Genomic DNA, 21263 nt, shown 5'->3' with positions numbered 1-21263 from the left:
TGAAGCAGATCCTACTCTCCTACATGGAGGTATAGTGAGAGGAGGGCTGAGGGAGGTATAGCGAGAGGAGGTCTGGGGAGGGATAGTGAATAGAGGGACGGGGACATCTGGTGAGAAGTGGGCTGTGGGAGGTATATTGGGATGAGGGATGTTAGGTATAGTGGGAGGGGGATTGGGAAGGTATAGTCATAGGAGGGCTGAGGGAGGTATAGTGAGAGGTGGTAGGGGGAGGTATGGTATAAAGAGGGATGATGGAGGGAAAGTGAGAGGAAGGCTGAGGGAGCTATAATGAGAGGAAGATTAGGTGAGTTATAATGAGAGGAGGGCTTGGGAGGTATAGTGAGTGTAGGGATGGGGAGGTGTAGTGAGAGGATGGCTGGGGAGGTATGATGTGAGGAGGGCTGAGGGAGGTATAGCAAGAGCAAGGCTGAGTGAGGTGTAGTGAGAGGAGGGTCGAGGGTGTAGTGAGAGAGCACTGGGGGAGGTATAGCGAGCGGAGAGCTGGTAGAGGTATAGAGAGAAGAGTGCTGGTAAAGGTATAGCGAGAGGAAGGCTGGGGAAGGTATAGCGAGAGGAAGGCTGGGGGGTATAGCGAGAGGAGGGCTGGGGTGGTATATCGAGAGGAGGGCTGAAGAGGTATAGGTGGAGGAGGGCTGGGGAAGTGTAGGTAGAGGAGGGATGGGGAGGTATAGCGAGATGAAGGCTGAGGGAGGTATAGCGAGAGGAAGGCTGAGGGAGGTATAGCGAGAGGAAGGCTGAGGGAGGTATAGCGAGAGGAGGGCTGGGGAAGGTATAGCAAGAGGAGGTCTGGGGAAGGTATAGCAAGAGGAGGGCTGGGGGTGGTATAGTAAGAGGAGGGCTGGGGCGGTATAGTAAGAGGAGGGCTGGAGGCGGTATAGTGAGAGGAGGGCTGGGGGCGGTATAGTGAGAGGAGGGCTGGGATAGGTGTAGTGAGAATAGGGCTGGGGGAGATATAGCGAGTGGAGGGCTGAGGGTGGGATAGTGAATGGTCGGATGGGGAGGTATAGTGAGAGGAGAGCTGAGGGAGGTATAGTGATAGGAGGGTTGGGGAGGTATAATGAAAGGGGGCTGGGGAGGTATAGCAAGAGGAGGGCTGAGACAGGTACAGTAATAGGAGGGCTGAGGAAAGTATTGCAAAGAGGGCTGAGGAAGGCATAGTGAGAGGTGCCTGAGGGAGGTATAGTGAGAGAAGGGCTGAGGGAGGTATAGAGAGGAGGGCTGGGGGAGGTATAGTGAGAGAAGGGCTGAGGGAGGTATAGTGAGAGGAGGGCTGGTCAAGTATAGTTAGAGGAAGGCAGAGGGAGGTGCTGCGAGAGGAGGGCTGAGGGAGTTATAGCAAGAGGAGGGCTTGGGGAGGTATGGCTAGAGGAGGGCTGAGACAGGTACAGTAATAGGAGGGCTGAGGGTTGTATGGTAAAGAGGGCTGAGGAAGGTATAGTGAGAGGGGCCTGAGGGAGGTATAGTGAGAGGAGGACTGAGGGAGGTATAGAGAGGAGGGCTGGGGGAGGCATAGTGAAAAAAGGGGTGGAGGTGCTATATTTAGCCAAGGGCTGGGGGAAGTATAGCAAGAGGAGGGCTGAGGGAGGTATGGCGCAAGGAGGACTGAGGGAGTTATAGTGAGAGTAGGGCTGGGGTATGTATAGTGAGAGAAGGGCTGAGGGAGGTATGGTGAGAGGAGGGCTGAGGGAGGCTTGGTGAAAGGAAGGGTGGGGTGGTATAGTTAACCAAGGGCTAGGGTACGTATAGTGAGAGGAGTGCTGGTGAGGTATACTAAGAGGAGGGATTACAGAGGTATAGTGAGAGGGGGGCTGTTAGAATCCGGGTTCTCTGGTTGGCACAGGTAGGTACTTGTGACCAGCAGGGAACCTTTCCTCTAGACAGGGAAAGGGGGGACACTCCTAAAATAACCCCTACTCACCCTCTAGGTAGCTTGGCGCGTGCAGACAAGGCTTATCTCAGAGCGCTATAGGTTAAGCATTTGTGAACACATACAGTAACCAAGTGACAACACTACAAATGGACACCACACAGGCTTTATATTAAAAATAAGGATTCTTTACATAGAGTTACCACAAGACCATTAAACGACAAAAATACACAATACTGTTACTTTAGTTGGTAGAAGTTTGCTTAGTTCTCTTAAGTTCTTAAATGTGACACTTTAAGTCAATGAACCTTTTAGATGCGACACGCAGGGCAACGAAAGTGTTGCAACGATGTGATGGGATGAAGTTTTTGGTGCAAAGAAATAAAGACGTGAAGATCTTCCAGATGCGTTACGCTTCTCCGATGTTGCGAGAAGACTCGACTCGATGCGTCGGCTGCAGCGGCGTCACCCTTTACGCGATGCGACGACAGCGGCCTTGGCAGCAGCCCTCTTCTCCGACGTTTGCGAGACGCTTCCACTCGATGCGATGCTGCAGTGGCGACACCCCTTTACGCGATGCGACGACAGCAGCTCCGACGGCGGCACGCTTCTCCGTGGATGCGAGGCGCTTTTCTTGATGCAGTGCAATGCGACAACTACGATGGCTGCGATGGCGACATGCTTCTTCCTCGCTGCGAGACACTTCCGGAATGATGAGAGACGCTTCCGCTCGATGCGATGCTGCAGCGGCGACACCCTTTGCGAGATGCGACGACCACAGCTCCGACGATAGCACGCTTTTCCTCCATGAGTCGCGCTTCCAGCTCCTTGCGACTCGCAGTCCCTCAGAAGGCCCAACAACAGCAGCAGGCACTCCCAAAGAACTCTGGGGAGCTGGGGGGTGAAGTCCACTGGTCCTGGGACTTCGTTCAGGGGGCAAGCTCAGCACAAGCCCTTGGAGATATTTTGAAGCACAAGTTGAAGCAAAGTCTTTGTAGTCTTTCTCCTCTCCTTCAGCAGCAAGGCAACCACTGCAGGCCAATCCCCCAGGTCAGGGACAGTACTCCTCCTTACAGCTTTTCCAGTTCCTTCTCCTCAGGCAGAGGTTCTTCTTGTTAAGCAGGATCTCATTTCTTGGGAGCAGGGTCCCAATACTTATACCCCTAATTCCTTTGTTCCTCTGGGGTAGAGGGGCCTTTGCCCAGTCCAAACCAGTTCCTGAGCACTTTGTTGACATGACTCTGACTTTCTATTCAGGGTGCAGGGCAGAGACATCAGCCGCTCCACAGGAGGTGGAGCCAGCATTGTGGTGGCAGAGCACAGCCCTATTCAGAGTCCAAGTGTACTCCTCCCACCCATCTGGATGTCAGTCTCTCTATTCACCACCAGGCTACCTAGCCCTGCCCCTCTGGGTTTCCCCAGCCCTGTCACTCACACAAATCAGACAGGCAGATACACATCATAGCAGAGGCGGGCTGAAATGGTTAGGCAAGCAAATACCAACTTTCTAAAAGTGGTATTTGCAAACACAGAATATTAAAATAAACTTTACTAAAAGATGTATTTTATCATTCTGAGTTCAGGCATACTAAACTTGAATTTCTACCATGTTCCCTGGGTCTGTTAGGATCATAGAATGTAACAATTCTAACAGCCCATTCTGGCCTATGGAGAACAGGTAGCCTTGCAATAGTGAAAAACGAAAATGGCTGTAATTCACTATTAGGACATGCCACACACATCAGGGCTTTTCCTACCTTATGCTTATAATGAACCCTGCCCTGGGGCCTACCATAGGGGTGACTAATATGAAGCTAAGGGAAGGTTTAGGGACTGGCAAGTGGGTGCACTTGCCCAGTCAGCATGACAGTACCAGACTGCACGCAGGTTCTGCAATGGCAGACCTTAGATACATTTTACCAGGCCGCTTCTGTGGGTGGCACAACCAGTGCTGCAAGCCCACCAGCAGCATTTGTATTTACAAGCCCTGGGCACTCCTGGTGCACTTTACTGGGGGCTGACAGTAAACCAAATAAGCCAATCATGGAATCCAACCAACATATACATTTTAAATAGGGAGCACTTGCACTGTGGCACTGGTTGGCAGTGGCACAGTGCTCTGAGCAGCTAACACCAGCAAAACACATGAGGCACAGCGACAAAAAAGTGGAAGGAAGACTCACGCCAAGGTGCCAGGTCTAACAGGGGCTAAGGGAGGTATATAATGGAGGGCAGTGGGAGGTATAGTGAGAGGAGGAGAGGGGGAGGTATAGTGATATGAGGACAAGAGGGGCTGGGGTAGGTATGGCAAGAGGAGGGCTGAGAGAGGAACAGCGAGGTGAGGTCTGGGGAAGAATAGTGAGAGGAGGGCTAGTGGAGGTATAGCGAGAGGAGGGCTAGTGGAGGTATAGTGAGAGGAGGGCTAGTGGAGGTATAGCGAGAGGAGGGCTAGTGGAGGTATAGTGAGAGGAGGGCTAGTGGAGGTATAGCGAGAGGAGGGCTAGTGGAGGTATAGTGAGAGGAGGGCTAGTGGAGGTATAGCGAGAGGAGGGCTAGGGGAGGTATAGCGAGAGGAGGGCTGAGAGAGGGATAGTAAATAGAGGGATGGGAACATCTGGTGAGAAGAGGGCTGAGGGAGGTATAGTGGGAAGAGGGATGGGAGGTATAGTGAGAGGAGGGATAGGGGAGGTGTAGTCATGGGACAGCTGGGGGATGTATAGTGAGAGGGGGCGGGGGCAGGTATGGTGCAAAGAGGGATGAAGGAGGGAAAGTGAGAGGAGGGCTGAGGGAGGTATAATGAGGAGGGTTGGGTGAGGTATGGTGAGAGGAGGGCTGGGGAAGGTAAAATGAGAGGAGGCCTGGGGGAGATATGGTGAGAGGAGGGCTGAGGGAGATATGGTGAGAGGAGGGCTGAAGGAGATATGGTGAGAGGAGGGTTGCGAGAGTGATAATGAGAGGAGGAGTGGGGAGGTATAGTGAGAGGAGGGCCGGGGAGGTATGATACGAGGAGAGCAGTGGGAGGTATAGCAAGAGCAGGGTTGTGGGACGTGAAGTGAGAGGAGGGCTGAGGGAGGTGTAGTGGAAGGAGGGGGTGTAGTAAGAAGAGCGCTGGGGGTGGTATAGCGAAAAAAGGGATGGGAGAGGTACAGAAAGAGAAGGGCTGGGGAAGGAATAGCGAGAGGAGGGCTAGGGGGAGGTATAGCAAGAGGAGGACTGGGGTATAGCGAGAGGAGGGCTGGGGAGGTATAGTGAGAGGAGGGCTGGGGGAGGTATAGAGAGAGGAGGGATGGGGAAGTATAGTGAGAGGAAGGCTGAGGGATGTATAGTAATAGGAGGAGTGAGAGGCACGGTAAAGAAGGCTGGGGGTGGTATAGTGAGAGGGGGCCTGAGGGAGGTATAGTGAGAGGAGGGCTGGGGGTGTGATGGTAAAGAGGGTTGGGGAGGTATATTGAGAGGAGAGCTGAGGGAGGTGTTGTGCGAGGAGGGATGAAAGAGGTATAGTGAGAGGAAGGCGGGGGAGGTATAGTGAGTGGAGGGCTGGGGAGGTATAGTAATAGGAGACCTGGAGGAGTTGAGAGAAGGGCTGAGGGAGGTATAGTGAGAGGAGGGCTGGGAGAGGTATAGTGAGAGGACGGCTGGGGGAGGTATCGTGAGAGGACGGCTGGGGGAGGTATAGTAATGGGAGGGCTGGGGGAGGTATATTAAGAGGAGGGCTGAGGGAGGGATAGTGAGAGGAGGTCTGGGGGAGGTACAGTATTAGGAGGGCTGAGGGAGGTATATTGAGAGGAGGACTGAGGAATGTACAGTGAGGATAGGGATTGGAAGATGGAGAGGGGAGAGTGGTGGTAGGGAAGTATGGCAAGAAGAGGGCTATGAAAGTTATAGTGTAATGAAGGCCGAGGGAGGCGTGGTGCGAGAAGTGATGAGAGGGGTATAGTGAGAGGAGGGCTGGGGAGATATAGTGATGGGGGCTGGGTGGTATGGTGTGAGGAGGGATGAGGGAGGTGTCATGAGAGGAGTGCTGAGGGAGGTATAGTGTGAGAAGGGTTGAGGGAGGTGTAGTGAGAGGAGGGCTGAGGGAGGTATAGTGTGAGGAGGGATGGGGAGGTATGGTGCGAGGAGGGTTGGGTGAGGAATAGTGAGAGGACTGATGGGGAGGTATTGTGAGGGGAGGGCTGGGAGGTATAGCCATAGGAGGGCTGAAGGGGGTATAGTGAGAGGAGGACCTGAGGGAGGTACAGTGAGCCGAGGGCGTGAGGGAGGTATAATGAGAGGGGGCGTGAGGGAGGTATAGTGAGCTGAGGGCCTGAGGGATGTATAGTGAGAAGAGGACTGAGGGAGTTATCGTGAGAGGGGGTGGGGAGTTATGGTGCGAAGAGGGATGAGGGAGGTAAGGTGAGAGGACAGTTGGGTGAGGTATCGTGAGAGGAGGGCTGTGGAGATATGATGCGGAGGGCTGAGGGAGGTATAGCGAGTGGAGAGCTTGGGAGGTATAGTAATAGGAGACCTGGAGGAGGTATATTGAGAGAAGGGCTGAGGGAGGTATAGTGAGAGGAGGGCTAGGGGGAGGTATAGTAATGGGTGGGCTGGGATAGGTAAATTAAGAGAAGGGCTGAGGGAGATATAGTGAGATGAGGTCTGGGGAGGTATAATATTAGGAGGGCTTGGGGAGGTATATTGACAGCAGGGCTGAGGGAGGTACAGTGAGGATAGGATTAGAAGATGGAGAGGGGAGAGTGGTGGTAGGGAAGTATGGCAAGAAGAGGGCTATGGAAGTTATAGTGAAATGAAGGCTGAGGGGGGTGTGGTGCGAGAAGTGAGAGGAGGGCTGAGGGAGGTGTAGTGGAAGGAGGGGGTGTAGTAAGAAGAGCGCTGGGGGTGGTATAGCGAGAAAAGGGATGGGAGAGGTACAGAAAGAGAAGGGCTGGGGAAGGAATAGCGAGAGGAGGGCTAGGGGGAGGTATAGCAAGAGGAGGACTGGGGTATAGCGAGAGGAGGGCTGGGGAGGTATAGTGAGAGGAGGGCTGGGGGAGGTATAGAGAGAGGAGGGATGGGGAAGTATAGTGAGAGGAAGGCTGAGGGATGTATAGTAATAGGAGGAGTGAGAGGCATGGTAAAGACGGCTGGGGGTGGTATAGTGAGAGGGGGCCTGAGGGAGGTATAGTGAGAGGAGGGCTGGGGGTGGTATGGTAAAGAGGGTTGGGGAGGTATATTGAGAGGAGAGCTGAGGGAGGTGTTGTGCGAGGAGGGATGAAAGAGGTATAGTGAGAGGAAGGCAGGGGAGGTATAGTGAGTGGAGGGCTGGGGAGGTATAGTAATAGGAGACCTGGAGGAGTTGAGAGAAGGGCTGAGGGAGGTATAGTGAGAGGAGGGCTGGGAGAGGTATAGTGAGAGGACGGCTGGGGGAGGTATCGTGAGAGGACGGCTGGGGGAGGTATAGTAATGGGAGGGCTGGGGGAGGTATATTAAGAGGAGGGCTGAGGGAGGGATAGTGAGAGGAGGTCTGGGGGAGGTACAGTATTAGGAGGGCTGAGGGAGGTATATTGAGAGGAGGACTGAGGAATGTACAGTGAGGATAGGGATTGGAAGATGGAGAGGGGAGAGTGGTGGTAGGGAAGTATGGCAAGAAGAGGGCTATGAAAGTTATAGTGTAATGAAGGCTGAGGGAGGCGTGGTGCGAGAAGTGATGAGAGGGGTATAGTGAGAGGAGGGCTGGGGAGATATAGTGATGGGGGCTGGGTGGTATGGTGTGAGGAGGGATGAGGGAGGTGTCATGAGAGGAGTGCTGAGGGAGGTATAGTGTGAGAAGGGTTGAGGGAGGTGTAGTGAGAGGAGGGCTGAGGGAGGTATAGTGTGAGGAGGGATGGGGAGGTATGGTGCGAGGAGGGTTGGGTGAGGAATAGTGAGAGGACTGATGGGGAGGTATTGTGAGGGGAGGGCTGGGAGGTATAGCCATAGGAGGGCTGAAGGGGGTATAGTGAGAGGAGGACCTGAGGGAGGTACAGTGAGCCGAGGGCGTGAGGGAGGTATAATGAGAGGGGGCGTGAGGGAGGTATAGTGAGCTGAGGTCCTGAGGGATGTATGGTGAGAAGAGGACTGAGGGAGTTATCGTGAGAGGGGGTGGGGAGTTATGGTGCGAAGAGGGATGAGGGAGGTAAGGTGAGAGGACAGTTGGGTGAGGTATCGTGAGAGGAGGGCTGTGGAGATATGATGCGGAGGGCTGAGGGAGGTATAGCGAGTGGAGAGCTTGGGAGGTATAGTAATAGGAGACCTGGAGGAGGTATATTGAGAGAAGGGCTGAGGGAGGTATAGTGAGAGGAGGGCTAGGGGGAGGTATAGTAATGGGTGGGCTGGGATAGGTAAATTAAGAGAAGGGCTGAGGGAGATATAGTGAGATGAGGTCTGGGAGGTATAATATTAGGAGGGCTTGGGGAGGTATATTGAGAGCAGGGCTGAGGGAGGTACAGTGAGGATAGGATTAGAAGATGGAGAGGGGAGAGTGGTGGTAGGGAAGTATGTCAAGAAGAGGGCTATGGAAGTTATAGTGAAATGAAGGCTGAGGGGGGTGTGGTGCGAGAAGTGATGAGAGAGTTATAGTGAGAGGAGGGCTGATTGAGGTATAGAGAGAGGAGGGCTGGGGAGGTATAGTGATGAGGCTGGGAGGTATGGTGTGAAGAGGGATGAGGGAGGTGTCATGACAGGAGTGCTAAGGGAGGTATAGTGAGAGGAGGGCTGAGGGAGGTATAGTGAGAGGAGGGCTTAGGGAGGTCTAGTGAGAGGAGGGATGGGGAGGTATGGTGCAAGGAGGGTTGGGTGAGGAATAGTGAGAGGACTGATGGGGAGGTATTGTGAGGGGAGGGCTGGGAGGTATAGCCATAGGAGGGCTGAAGGGGGTATAGTGAGAGGAGGACTTGAGGGAGGTATTGTGAGCTGAGGGCCTGAGGGAGGTATAATGAGAGGGGGCCTGATGGAGGTATAGTGAGCTTAGGTCCTAAGGGATGTATAGTGAGAGAAGGACTGAGGGAGGTATCGTGAGAGGGGGTGGGGGAGTTGTGGTGCGAAGAGGGATGAGGGAGGTAAGATGAGAGGACAGTTGGGTGAGGTATCATGAGAGGAGGTGTGTGGAGATATGATGTGAGGAGGTTTGAGGGAGGTATAGTGAGAGGAGGGCTGGGGAGGTATAGTGATGGGGCTGGGAGGTATGGTGTGAGGAGGGATGAGGGAGGTGTCATGAGAGGAGTGCTAAGGGAGGTATAGTGAGAGGAGGGCTGAGGGAGGTATAGTGAGAGGAGGGCTTAGGGAGGTCTAGTGAGAGGAGGGATGGGGAGGTATGGTGCAAGGAGGGTTGGGTGAGGAATAGTGAGAGGACTGATGGGGAGGTATTGTGAGGGGAGGGCTGTGAGGTATAGCCATAGGAGGGCTGAAGGGGGTATAGTGAGAGGAGGACTTGAGGGAGGTATTGTGAGCTGAGGGCCTGAGGGAGGTATAATGAGAGGGGGCCTGATGGAGGTATAGTGAGCTTAGGTCCTAAGGGATGTATAGTGAGAGAAGGACTGAGGGAGGTATCGTGAGAGGGGGTGGGGGAGTTATGGTGCGAAGAGAGATGAGGTAGGTAAGATGAGAGGACAGTTGGGTGAGGTATCATGAGAGGAGGTCTGTGCAGATATGATGCGAGGAGGTTTGAGGGAGGTATAGCGAGAGGAGGGCTGGGAAAGGTATAGTAATAGGAGGGCTGAAGGAGGTATAGCGAGAGAAGGGCTGAGTGTCAGGGACTGTCCGGGGCTATGTCAGGAACACAGTCAGGGACTTAGGAAAAGGACTGGGAACTGGATGGAAAACGAACACAGAAAGAGGAGTACAGTGCTGCCCAGGATCACACAGGGAGTCAGAGGAGAAAAAGGGATCTAAAGGGATAGCCTGTACAAGTGAACACAATGGCTAAGACTCAAAGGATGGGCCCTCAAGAGGCAATTTAGCATTCTGAATAACTACACCCAGGATGGACGTGCAGACACATATACATATATATAACACACAACAACATTAACAAAGGGAATGTGGGGTAAAGCACTCGGGAGCTCCACAGGATAAGACTGAAGCTCAGTAAGTTCCTCACCCACAATTGCTGTTACAGATACTGACTGCAAATACCCACATATAGGACATGCATTCCAAGGCTTAGTTTGTGGAGCTTATACCTATGGTGATGTTATAAATGTAACTCGAAGACAATACGCACAGTGAACAAGAAACACCACCTGGTTGTCAGATGAGCCCACGGATCCTGGAGATTAAACAGGAACCCGCAAGACAGTAACAGCAAGAGCTTAGAACTAAACACAAGCACAATAGACAATGAGCTAGCAAGGGGGAGTGCTTAACAGGAAAGAAAGGAAATCACAGGGCGCACTTGGCAGAAAGCAGACAACAAACATACAAGGTAACAGAAGCAAGGCAGCAGAATAGAAAGACAGCAAACTAGGAACTGGATCCAAGGAAATAGGAAGAAAGGCAGGAACTGGAAAAGGATATACAGAAGGGGAGGCTACAAGGGTATACTAGAATAGTGCAGGATCAGGAGTCAAGAAAGCAAAGAACTGAAGGCTGTGCGAGAGCAAGACAAAACTTTAACAAAAGCTCAAAAGCCAAGGTATAACTGCAGGCAGTACTAGTTCAGGAACAGGGAATTACTAAAGCCCAGAAGTTAGTGTAGCACTGGAGGCAGTGCTGGTGCAGGAACAGGGAAATTTCTAAAGCTCAGGTGTCAAGGTAGCACGGCAGACAGTGCTAATTCAGGAACAAGGAAAACAGCAGCAGCTCAGGAGCAAGGAATAACTAAAGCTCAGGAAACACTGGAAACAAAGATATCAAAAGCTCGGAAAACTCTGGAAACAAGGATATCAAAAGCTTAGGAAACACTGGAAACAAAGATATCAAAAGCTCGGAAAACACTGGAAACAAGGATACCAAAAGCTTAGGAAACACTGGAAACAAAGATATCAAAAGCTCAGGAAATACTGGGAACAATGATCGGCCTCATCGGTACACAGAGACAATGACCAACCCTGTACTGAAGGGAGCTGGGGCTTAAGAAAGCTAACGGTAATCACATGCAACACGTGTGAACAGGCTAGCAGCAGCCATCCACAGGTGAGCTGATTTCCTCCAACCATACTTGGCCTTTAGGGGAGGAGATGAAGCAGTGAGCAGGGAATTCTAGGTAATGGAGTTTCTGGCATGAGCAGACTGGCTTCCACAAAACACGGCATGGATTGGGAATGGATGTCCATTCCCATGTAGTGTCCAAATGGCTGGAAGTAAGTATATGCATGAACGGTAGGGACTAGTTGCTTATTATGACACTGGAGAGTCCCACAGTTCAGCCCCCTGGCGGTGGACACGAGAACGCAGGGAGCAAGTCGTGACATTGAGGGAGATATGGTGGAAGGAGGGCTAAGGGAGGTACAGTAATAGGAGGGAAAGGGAGGTGTGGTGAGAGTGGGCCTGAGGGAGACATAGTGAGTCGAAGGCTGAGAGGAGTATAGCGAAAGGAGGGCTGGGGGAGGTATAGTGAGAGTAGGGCTAACGGAGGTATAGTGAAAGGTGGGCTGGGGAGGTATAGCAGGAGGAGGGCTGGGGAGGTATAGTGAAAGAAGAGCTGGGGAGCTATAGCAGGAGGAGGGATGGGGAGGTATAGTGAAAGAAGAGCTGGGGAGCTATAGCAGGAGGAGGGCTGGGGAGGTATAGTGAAAGAAGAGCTGGGGAGCTATAGCAGGAGGAGGGATGGGGAGGTATAGTGAATGGAGGGATGAGGTTCGTATGGTGAGAAGAGGCCTGAGGGAGGGATGGTGAATGGAGGGATGGTGGGTGTATTGTGAGGAGAGGGCTGAGGTAGGGATAGTAAATGGAGGGATGGGGGCATATGGTGAGAGGAGGGCTGAGGGAGGAATAGTGAATGGAGGGATGGAGGCATATGGTGAGAAGAGGGCTTAGGGAGGGACAGTGAATGGAGGGATGGTGGGTGTATGGTGAGAAGAGGGCTGAGGGAGGGATACTGAATGGAGGGATGGTGGGTGTATGGTGAGAAGAGGACTGAGCGAGGGATAGTGAATGAAGGGATGATGGGTTTATGGTGAGAAGAGAGCCGAGGGAGGGATAGTGAATGGAGGGATGAGGGGCATATGGTGAGAAGAGGGCTGGGGAGGTATAGTGAACAGAGGGATGGGGCGTGTGGTGAGAAGAGGGCTGAAGGAAGGATAGTGAATGGAGGGATGGTGGGTGTATGGTGAGAAGAGGACTGAGCGAAGGGATAGTGAATGAAGGGATGATGGGTTTATGGTGAGAAGAGAGCTGAGGGAGGGATAGTGAATGGAGGGATGAGGGGCATATGGTGAGAAGAGGGCTGGGGGAGGTATAGTGAACAGAGGGATGGGGCGTGTGGTGAGAAGAGGGCTGAAGGAAGGATAGTGAATGGAGGGATGGGGTATGCGGTGTGAATAGGGCTGAGGGAGGGATAGTGAATGGAGGGATAGTGGGTGTATGGTGAAAGAGGGCTGAAGGAGGGATAGTGAATGGAGGGATGGGGCGTATGGTGTGAAGAGGGCTGAGGGAGGGATAGTGAATGGAGGGATGGAGGCGTATGGTGAGAAGAGGGCTGAGGGAGGGATATTGAATGGAGGGATGGGGGTTTATGGTGTGAAGAGGGCTGAGGGAGGGATAGTGAATGGAGGGATGGGGCGTATGATGTGAAGAGGGCTGAGGGAGGGACAGTGAATGGAGGGATGGAGGCCCATGGTGAGAAGTGGACTGAGAGAGGGATAGTCAATGAGGGGATGGGGGCATATGGTGTGAAGAGGGCTGAGGGATGGATAGTGAATGGAGGGATGGGGGCGTGTGGTGAGAAGAGGGCTGTGGGAAGGATAATGAATGGAGGGATGTGGCGTACGGTGTGAAGAGGGCTAAGGGAGGGATAGTGAATGGAGGGATAGTGGGTGTATGGTGATAAGAGCGCTGAGGGAGGGATTGTGAAAGGAGGCGTATGGTGAGAAGAGGGCTGAGAGAGGGATATTGAATGGAGGGATGGGGCGTATGGTGTGAAGAGGGATGAGGGAGGGATATTGAATGGAGGGATGGAGGCGTGTGGTGAGAAGTGGGCTGAGTGAGGGATAGTGAACGGAGGGATGGAGGCGCATGGTGAGAAGAGGGCTGAGGGAGGAATAGTGAGAGGAGGGATGAGGGCCTATGGTGAGAAGAGAACTGAGGGAGGGAAAGTGAATGGGGGATGGGGCATATGGTGAGAAGAGGGCTGGAGAATGATAGGGTGAGAGAAGAGATGGCGAGGGTAGGTATAGTGTACTGAGGTATGCTGAGAGGAGGGATGAGAAGGTGGAGAGGGGAGAGTGATGGTAGGGGAGTATGGCGAGAGAAGGCCTGCGATATGTTTAAAGGCCCGGCGAGTGGAAGGTACATTGAAATATATGCATGGTTGTTCCAGTTTAGTGCCTTAGGTTCTATCATCACATTGAGTGAAATTTATTGAACGAACCCTTAGAAATCAATGTGCCATATGCATTGTGTAGGAGGCGGCTGAGCCACGTTGTAGTCTAGTGACCCGTGCATAGGAAGGTGTTTGTGGAGTCTGAAAATGATGTGTGTATCTGAACCTCTTGAAGCCCCCTTGGACGCCCTGGTATATGGTAAAGGTCTGTGAAGGTAGCTATCAAATTATTATTTTGGCAAAGTTCTGGGTTGCGTGTGTATGAAAAGTAAAGTTTCTTGTCTCTTTTGATGAATGTTTTTGTGTTCTTTCCAGTGCATTCCTTCCAGTGCTACACATGCAAATACCAGAGTAAGAACAGCGAATGTCAGACCCCCACCAACTGCTCCACAAACGTCACCACCTGTCAAACAGATGTTTTTAATTTTCTGGGTAAGTACCGGCTCCTACTGAGATGTTATTACTCGGGTTTTCCGTGTGAATCGCTGCATGTCAGGTGCACTTCCGCCTTGGTCCTGTGCTCTGCGGGTACCATTTTAAATGTTTAGGTAACAACGTCTGTCCAGTTTCGAAGCGCTCCAATTTGTGAAGACATTGGGGTTGATGCTCTTGAAAAGTGTTGCCCAGGATCACAACGTTTGGTCAAACTAAAAAGATGAGATTAGAACGCGTTTATCCGTTAATGTTTTACGCCATGTCACTACTCTGTAATGTGAAAGTTCAATGTGTTTTTACGAAATTTTAAAGAAAGGAAGATGAAAACTACTAAGCGGGCATATCGGCTTTCCTGCCCTCAGAGGATTCCACAGCCAGATCTCAAGGGTCTGGTCTGATTGGACAATCAGCCAGAGCTCAAGGGTCTGGTCTGGTTGGACAATCAGCGAGTTCTCCTGGGTTAGGTCTGATTGGACAATCAGCCAGTTCTCTGATTGGACGTGGACGATCAGCCAGTTCTCATGGGTTAGGTCTGATTGGAGATCAGCCAGTTCTAATGGGTTTGGTCTGAATGGACAATCAGCCAGAGCTCAAGGGTCTGGTCTGTCAAATTAATGTGTGGTCCTGTTTTAAGGCAATGTGTGGGTCGGTTTTATGGCCAGGTGGGCCGGTTTTTACTGTTGATTTCCCAGATACTGCCACAAACGTTGCCCGCAGCAAACACAAATGCATGCAGTCTCTTACTATACTTTGCAAAATAAAAATACAACGTGTCATTAAAAGTTCACAACTGTCCTGATTTCAAAATGATTGTTTTTAGCTCTCAGTCCACGAATCCAAAGAGCCCTGAGGATTTTGGGGCACGTGAGGTCTCTGCACCCCTTGGCATAACTGTGCAATACAAGTTTCACACAAGGCCGAATTTCCAGTCTGCCCCCGAATGACGTGTGTGATTTTTTTTATTCCATGCTCAACTCGTGTATGTTTAAACAGGAGGAGTGTTTCAAGCATAGAGCCAGCACATTGACCCTGTCAGGCACAACTTGCCTGTGTTGTGAAAAGGAACTGGTTCCAACCTGAATCATGAAATTAAGGTATCTTTTTTTTGTGTGCTGATTTGTGAATGCGTATTGATTGCAAAGACATTGTCTTCGTGCAGTAACCACACTTTACGCTGTTGTAAAGAGTAAAATGCCATTTATTAGGACAAGGTTGCAAACAAACTAACAAACTTTTAAAACTTTAACTAAATTCAACTATAAATCCTGAAATCAGACCTTACTATTTCATTCGCAACTCAACATCTCAATCACTTCACTCATCCCCCTATCACTCGCTGACCTCATTCCATATACCAAATTTCTCTTTCACTTGCCCTCTGAACATCCTACCTTGAAGTTCCTTCAGTCCTCCTTGCATCTCGACAGTGCCATCAGTCACCTGTGCACCCTTCCCTCCCCCCCCCCGAGGGGTGTATCTGCCCGTATGTGACTCACCACCCCTCCAAAGTACCGTCAACCAGGAAACCCTTGCAGGGCGGTTACCTGCCCCACCAGTAATACAAAACCCGTGCACCTTTCGCCTCTCAGCAATAAGACCTGCAGCACCAAATTGACTCATTCCACAACTTGCTCACCGCATCGCGCAATTCCATCATATAATATATGTTCCCCATTCGCGAAAGGTGCACATCGTCATCCCTGAAAAGACCAGACTCCTCCTCTTTAATCCTCACGTGAGCAATCACTTTGATATCCATTGCTTGGCAGAAAACTCTCATGGCCCTGATCAACTTCCGACGAGCTTTATCAATTGCCCCATGCTTAACGGCCCCCCTCCAGACTCTTCGGGGCACAGACTCAGTCCACACAACGCAAGTTCCTGAGAAATTCCGCTTGTCTGCCTCCAAATACCTTTGCATGTGCTGTAATAGTGTCAGTCCGGACAGCCGCACCAAGTAGTTTTCCACCAGATGGAACAAGAGCATGTCCGGGCAACCCGTCTGCTGAACCAACTTTGTCAGTCATGATAGCAGTGCACCCCATCTCATCCCTCCTGTCTCCCACGAATGCACCTCATGGTGGCTGCTCCTCAGTCCCAGGTTACGACCATACACCTGTTGATGTGCATACTTTGCTGCCCAATGCACAAAGGAATGTCCCATAATCCATGTAACCATCTTGGTTCCCGGCCCTCTCATGCACCCTGCAGTAGAAAAAGAAATGATTAGCTCAAGAAAAGCTCCCCACTGCACCCCACTATCTCCTCCGGCTGCTTGATTCCCCCCTCACTTCCGCACATATCGCTCGCAGCTTCTCGACTTCCATCTAGCAATCTGGCGAATTCTTCCCCAAGAACACCCCAATCGCGTCCAAAACTAGCCTAGCTTGTTCAATGCCATACATAAAACCACGAATAGCTGGAAAGCGGTCACCGTACTGCCCGTTGTATGACAAAAAATCCTTGCCTTCTAGGCAACAAAAGAAAACTCTTCCATTCCTGGATGGGGTACACCTCACTACACCCACTCTCCGCCAGCCATACCCAGTGAACCCTTCCCACCGGATCTGCTTTAGATCGACTCAGCCGAATGTCCAGCCTTCCCTGGTCTAAGCGCACCTCCTCATATAACATCCCCCCTTGATGTGCCGTCCCCAACAGTTATGAGACCCGAAAGGCCCCCAAAAACATCCAACTCATGTAAAGTCTAAAAAGAAACGCCACCTCGAAAGAATCATAACAACATAAAGGCAAAGCCCCCAACAGCTCTTGTAACAATTCAAACCTAGTAGCTTTCCGTGGTGCTCCACTCCCAACCCCACCCCGTTCCCTGCCCCACTGCTTCAACATTTTGCTAAAAATCTCATGTTGTGCTGGGTCAAAACCCAAAAACAGCTACCGTAAAAGGAAATCCCGGCTAATTTTCGAGCAATAGTCATATGTGACAAATCTTTATCAATGCAACTAAGAACAAAACTCAAAACTCCCTGTTCTATGTCCCGTTGCTTAAGGCATATTACTTCTGAAAACCGGCCAAAGAATTCCTCAAACTTGGTCCATGCCAACCAGTAGCTATTTCTGGTAGCTTCGACCAGTGACTTCTCGACCATACCGATAACTCTCATTTCCCTCAGGCCCAGAAGTCCTCCAGCAGCTCCGTCTTGAGCTCCTCTGCTCTTGGCACCAGCCCACAGAAGTGATGCCACTGCGAATGAGACAAGGAATCAGCTATATCATTGCTGTCCCTTGGTACGTGCTTTGCCCTGAAAACCAAGTTAGGTGGCAAGCACAGCAGCATGAACCTCTGCAAAAGTCATAACACCCTCCTATCCTTTGCCCTCTGCCTGTTCACCAATTCCACCACAGTCATATTGTCAACATGGAGTAGCACCGTTCTGTTCTTTTATCTCTGATCCCCAAATCACCAAAGCCACGAGCAGCTGGAAAAACTCCAAAAAAGCAATGCTCTAGCCCTGATTCAACCAATGTGGCGGCTATTTCTCCACACAACATTTCCCATCCCAAAACTGGACAAAACTAGAGGCTCCTGCAACATCCAAGAATGTCTGAACTTGTCAGATCATGTTCTCCTCCACAAGCTCCAGAGACAACCGCTTGAACTTGTCAAGAAATGTCTGCCACACACACAAATCTGCCCTGACCCACAAAGACATTCACACTCTGTGGTGCAGCATCACCACCCCTGATATGGCCATGCCAAGACGCCTGCAAAAAGTCCTTCCTGCTCTCACCACTCTGCATGTAAAGTTCAGGAAACCCAGCAAATTCTGCCCAGCTCATAATTCAATCTTTTGCTCACCCACCACATGCAGCAGAAAAGCCTGGGTTTCATCCACCTTCCCCTTTGGCAAGCATGCCACCCAATGCACTGAGTCAAGTACAATCCCCAACTAGGACCGGCCGTCTTCTCAAGTGCCAAAGGCACCCAAACTCCTTTGTTAAGGCCTCAAATCCATGTAGCGCATGATGGCAGTCATCAGACTCTCCTCTCCCCACAAACAAGAAGTCGTCAAGGTAGTGTGAGACTCCATGGTGTCCGCTGCTTTTAGTGAAGATCCACTTTAGAAATGTGCTGAATAGCTCAAATAATGCACAAGAAATGTTGCAACCCATCGCCCATACCTTGTCCACGTAGATGGCACCCCCAAATTGCATCCTGAGTTGATGTAAATCCACCGGGTGAAGAGGGAGAAAGCGGAAAGTGGACTTGAAATCGCATTTCACCATTTCAACTCCCCGCCCGAACAATCGCTCCAGGTGGATTGCATCATCCACTGAAGCATACAATACCCTGGAATCTTCCTCAGCAATAAAGTCATTGACCGACCCCCCTGGGCTCTTTTTTGGGCACCACCCCCAGAGGTGAGATTATCAAATCTGCCAGTGGCCATGTGAAAAACGGACCAGCGATCCTGCCCTCTGCCACTTCTTTCTCTAGCTTTGTTGCCACTACTTGTGCAAGTTCCTTTGCTGATTTCAAATTGTCTACCCATCTGCGCCCCCTCAGTCCCTGGTACCCCACTGTAACAGCAATGCCGCCTCTTTGTCAGGGTATATCGAGAGCCATAGACCCAGCACCTCAATTCTAACTGGGGCAGAGGCCCTTCCCTCCAGACTGCCCCCAGCCTCTAGAGGCCTTCCATTGTTCTGCGGGGTGGCAAAGTGAAGCACTGTGTAATAGGGTGGCGTCCCCACCACTTGGAGCATTCGTGTTTGAACTTGCAGGTATGCCTGGAGCATAAACCTCGACAAACCCCTGTAATGGGTCCTGTCGTTTTTTGTGTATATCACCCCCATCCCTTGTGGAGCGGGATGTGACTGAAAAGGCCGATAAGTTACAGGCAGGCCACTAGTTGTGTGGGTGGATGCCAAGGATTGGGTGGGCGAAATCCACTGCATCCAGGGTTCTGAATACACTTCCCTCCATGGTTTGTCTGGATTAATGTGGACCCTCGCCCTAAATTCCTCATCATAGCTCAACCAGGCATAACCCCCAAAATGCATCAATGCCTTGCGAATAATATCCATATATTTCAGCAAGGTAATTGCCCTATCTAAATGACGCTTGCAGTAGATGCTAGCATAAATCAAGAAGGCAGAAGTCCAATTTTTGATGTTGATGGGCACCATAGACCTCCTGGTCAATTCCCACTCCTCTTCCTTAGATCTCTCTATGGCTTATATGCAGGATTTTGAAAATGTCTAAAATGTCAATGTTAGACTTGAGGGTCTCTAGTTGACACAGGTATGCACTTGTGACAAATAGGGACCCTCTTCTCTAGTCAGGGTAAGGGGGTACACTCCTAAAATAACCCCTGCTCACCCAGTGTGTAAAGCATTTGTGAACACATACAGTAACCCAGTGACAACACTACAAATGGACACGACACAGGTTTTATATAAAAAATAAGTATTCTTTATATAGATTTACCACAAGACCATTAAACGACAAAAATACGCGATACTGTTACTTTAGATGGTAGAATTTTGCTTAGTTTTCTTAAGTGAAGATCTTCCAGATGCGGTATGCTTCTCCGATGTTGCGAGAAGACTCGACGCTTCAGCTGCAGCGGCGACACCCTTTACGCGATTCGACAACAGCGGCCTTGGCAGCGACACTCTTCTCCGACGTTTGCGAGACGCTTCCGCTCGATGCGATGTTGCAGCGGCGACACCCCTTTACGCGATGCGACAACAGCAGCTCCGACGGCGGCACGCTTCTCCGTGGATGCGAGGCGCTTTTCTTGATGTGGTGCAATGCGACATCTACGATGGCTGCGATGGCGACACGCTTCTTCCTCGATGCGAGACTCTTCTCTTGATGCGGTGCAATGCGTCAGCTACGATGGCTGCGATGGCGACAACCTTCTTCGGCGTTGCAAGACACTTCCGGGATGATGCGAGACGCTTCCGCTCGATGCGATGCTGCAGCTGCGACACACTTTACGAGATACGACGACAACAGCTCCGACTGCGGCACGCTTCTCCTTCTTGAGTCGCGCTTCGAGCTCCTTGCGACATGCAGTCCCTCAGAAGACCTAACAACAGCAGCAGGCACTTCCAAAGAACTCTGGGGAGCTGGGGGGTGAAGTCTGTTGTTCCTGAGACTTCAGCAGGAGGCAAGTGCTTTTCCAAGCCCTTGGAGATCCTTCAGAAGTTGAGCAAAAGTACACACAAAGAGGCATATTATCTAGAAACGGCGTTAAAATTATCGCCGCTTTAGCGGCAGAAAACTGCTGCTAAAGCGGCGATAATGGGCTTGATAATATGCCGCAGAGAATTCCAATAGAAGCCCATGTTCTGGTGTGAACTTGGGCTTCTATTGGATTTCTCGGCGGCATATTATCAAGCCCATTATCGCCGCTTTATCGGCAGTTTTCTGCCACTAAAGCGGCGATAATTTTAACGCCGTGCTTGATAGTATGCCCCAAAGTTCCTTTCTCCTCTCTTTGGCAGTAAGGCAACCACTGCAGGCCAATCCCCCAGGTTCAGGGATAGTTTACTCCTCAGCTTCTTCTGGTTCCTCCCTCAGCAGAGGTTCTTCTTGTTTTCCCAAAGTGATCTAAATTCTTGGGATCAGGGTCCCAATATTTATACCCAGAAATCCTTTGTCCTCTGAAGGCAGAGGGGCCTTTGCCCAGTCCAAACCAGTTCCTGAGCACTCTGTTTACCAGACTTCTCCTTTCCTTTCACAGCGCAGGGCAGAAACATTAGACACCCCACAGGAGGTGGAGCCAGCATTGTGGATGGCAAGTACAGCCCTGGAGCACTTTGTTGACAGGATTCCTTCTCTTCATTCACTGTGCAGGGCAGAGACATCAGCCGCTCCCCAGGAGGTGGAGCCAGCATTGTGGAAGGCAGGCACAGCCCTATTCAGGTCCCAGGCGAAACTCCTCCCACCCATCCGTGTGCAGATCTCTCTATTCACCACTGGGACACCTCACCCTGTCTCCTGGAATTCCCCAGCCCTGTCACTCAAACTCTAGACAAAGGAATACACAGCCTAGCGGAGGCAGGTTTGAAGGGTTAGACAAGAAAATACCTACTTTCTAAAAGTGGCATTTTCAAACACAGAATGTTAAAACCAACTTCACTAAAAGGTTTATTTTATCATTCTGAGTTCAGGCATACTAAATTCGAATTTCTACCACATTCCCTGAGTCAGTTAGGATTATAAGATGTAATAACCAAACTGCCCATTCTGGCCTATGGAGAACAGATAGCCTTGCAATAGTGAAAAACAAAAATGGCTGTAATTCACTATTAGAACATGCCACACACACCAGGGCATGTTCTACCTTGTCCTTACAATGCATCCTGCCCTTGGGCCTACCATAGGGGTGTCTGATATGAAGAAAAGGGAAGGTTTAGGGACTGGCAAGTGGGTGCACTTGCCCAGTCAGCATGACAGTACCAGACTGC

The 21263-nt window shown here is 51.0% G+C and overlaps 1 protein-coding gene across 1 annotated transcript in view; it reads left to right on the top strand.

The window, feature by feature from the left end:
• Positions 1-21263, top strand: part of LOC146830602 (lymphocyte antigen 6E-like) — a 139580-nt gene that overhangs the window by 13688 nt on the left and 104629 nt on the right. The window contains exon 2 of the mRNA XM_085604791.1: positions 13701-13817. Within this exon, the coding sequence (XP_085460917.1) occupies positions 13701-13817 (117 nt within the window). The remainder of the gene's footprint in view (positions 1-13700; positions 13818-21263) is intronic.

This window comes from Triturus cristatus, chromosome 5_1 (assembly GCF_964204655.1).
Source record: "Triturus cristatus chromosome 5_1, aTriCri1.1, whole genome shotgun sequence".
NCBI lineage: Eukaryota > Metazoa > Chordata > Amphibia > Caudata > Salamandridae > Triturus > Triturus cristatus.
This window is presented reverse-complemented; position numbering and strand designations above follow the sequence as displayed.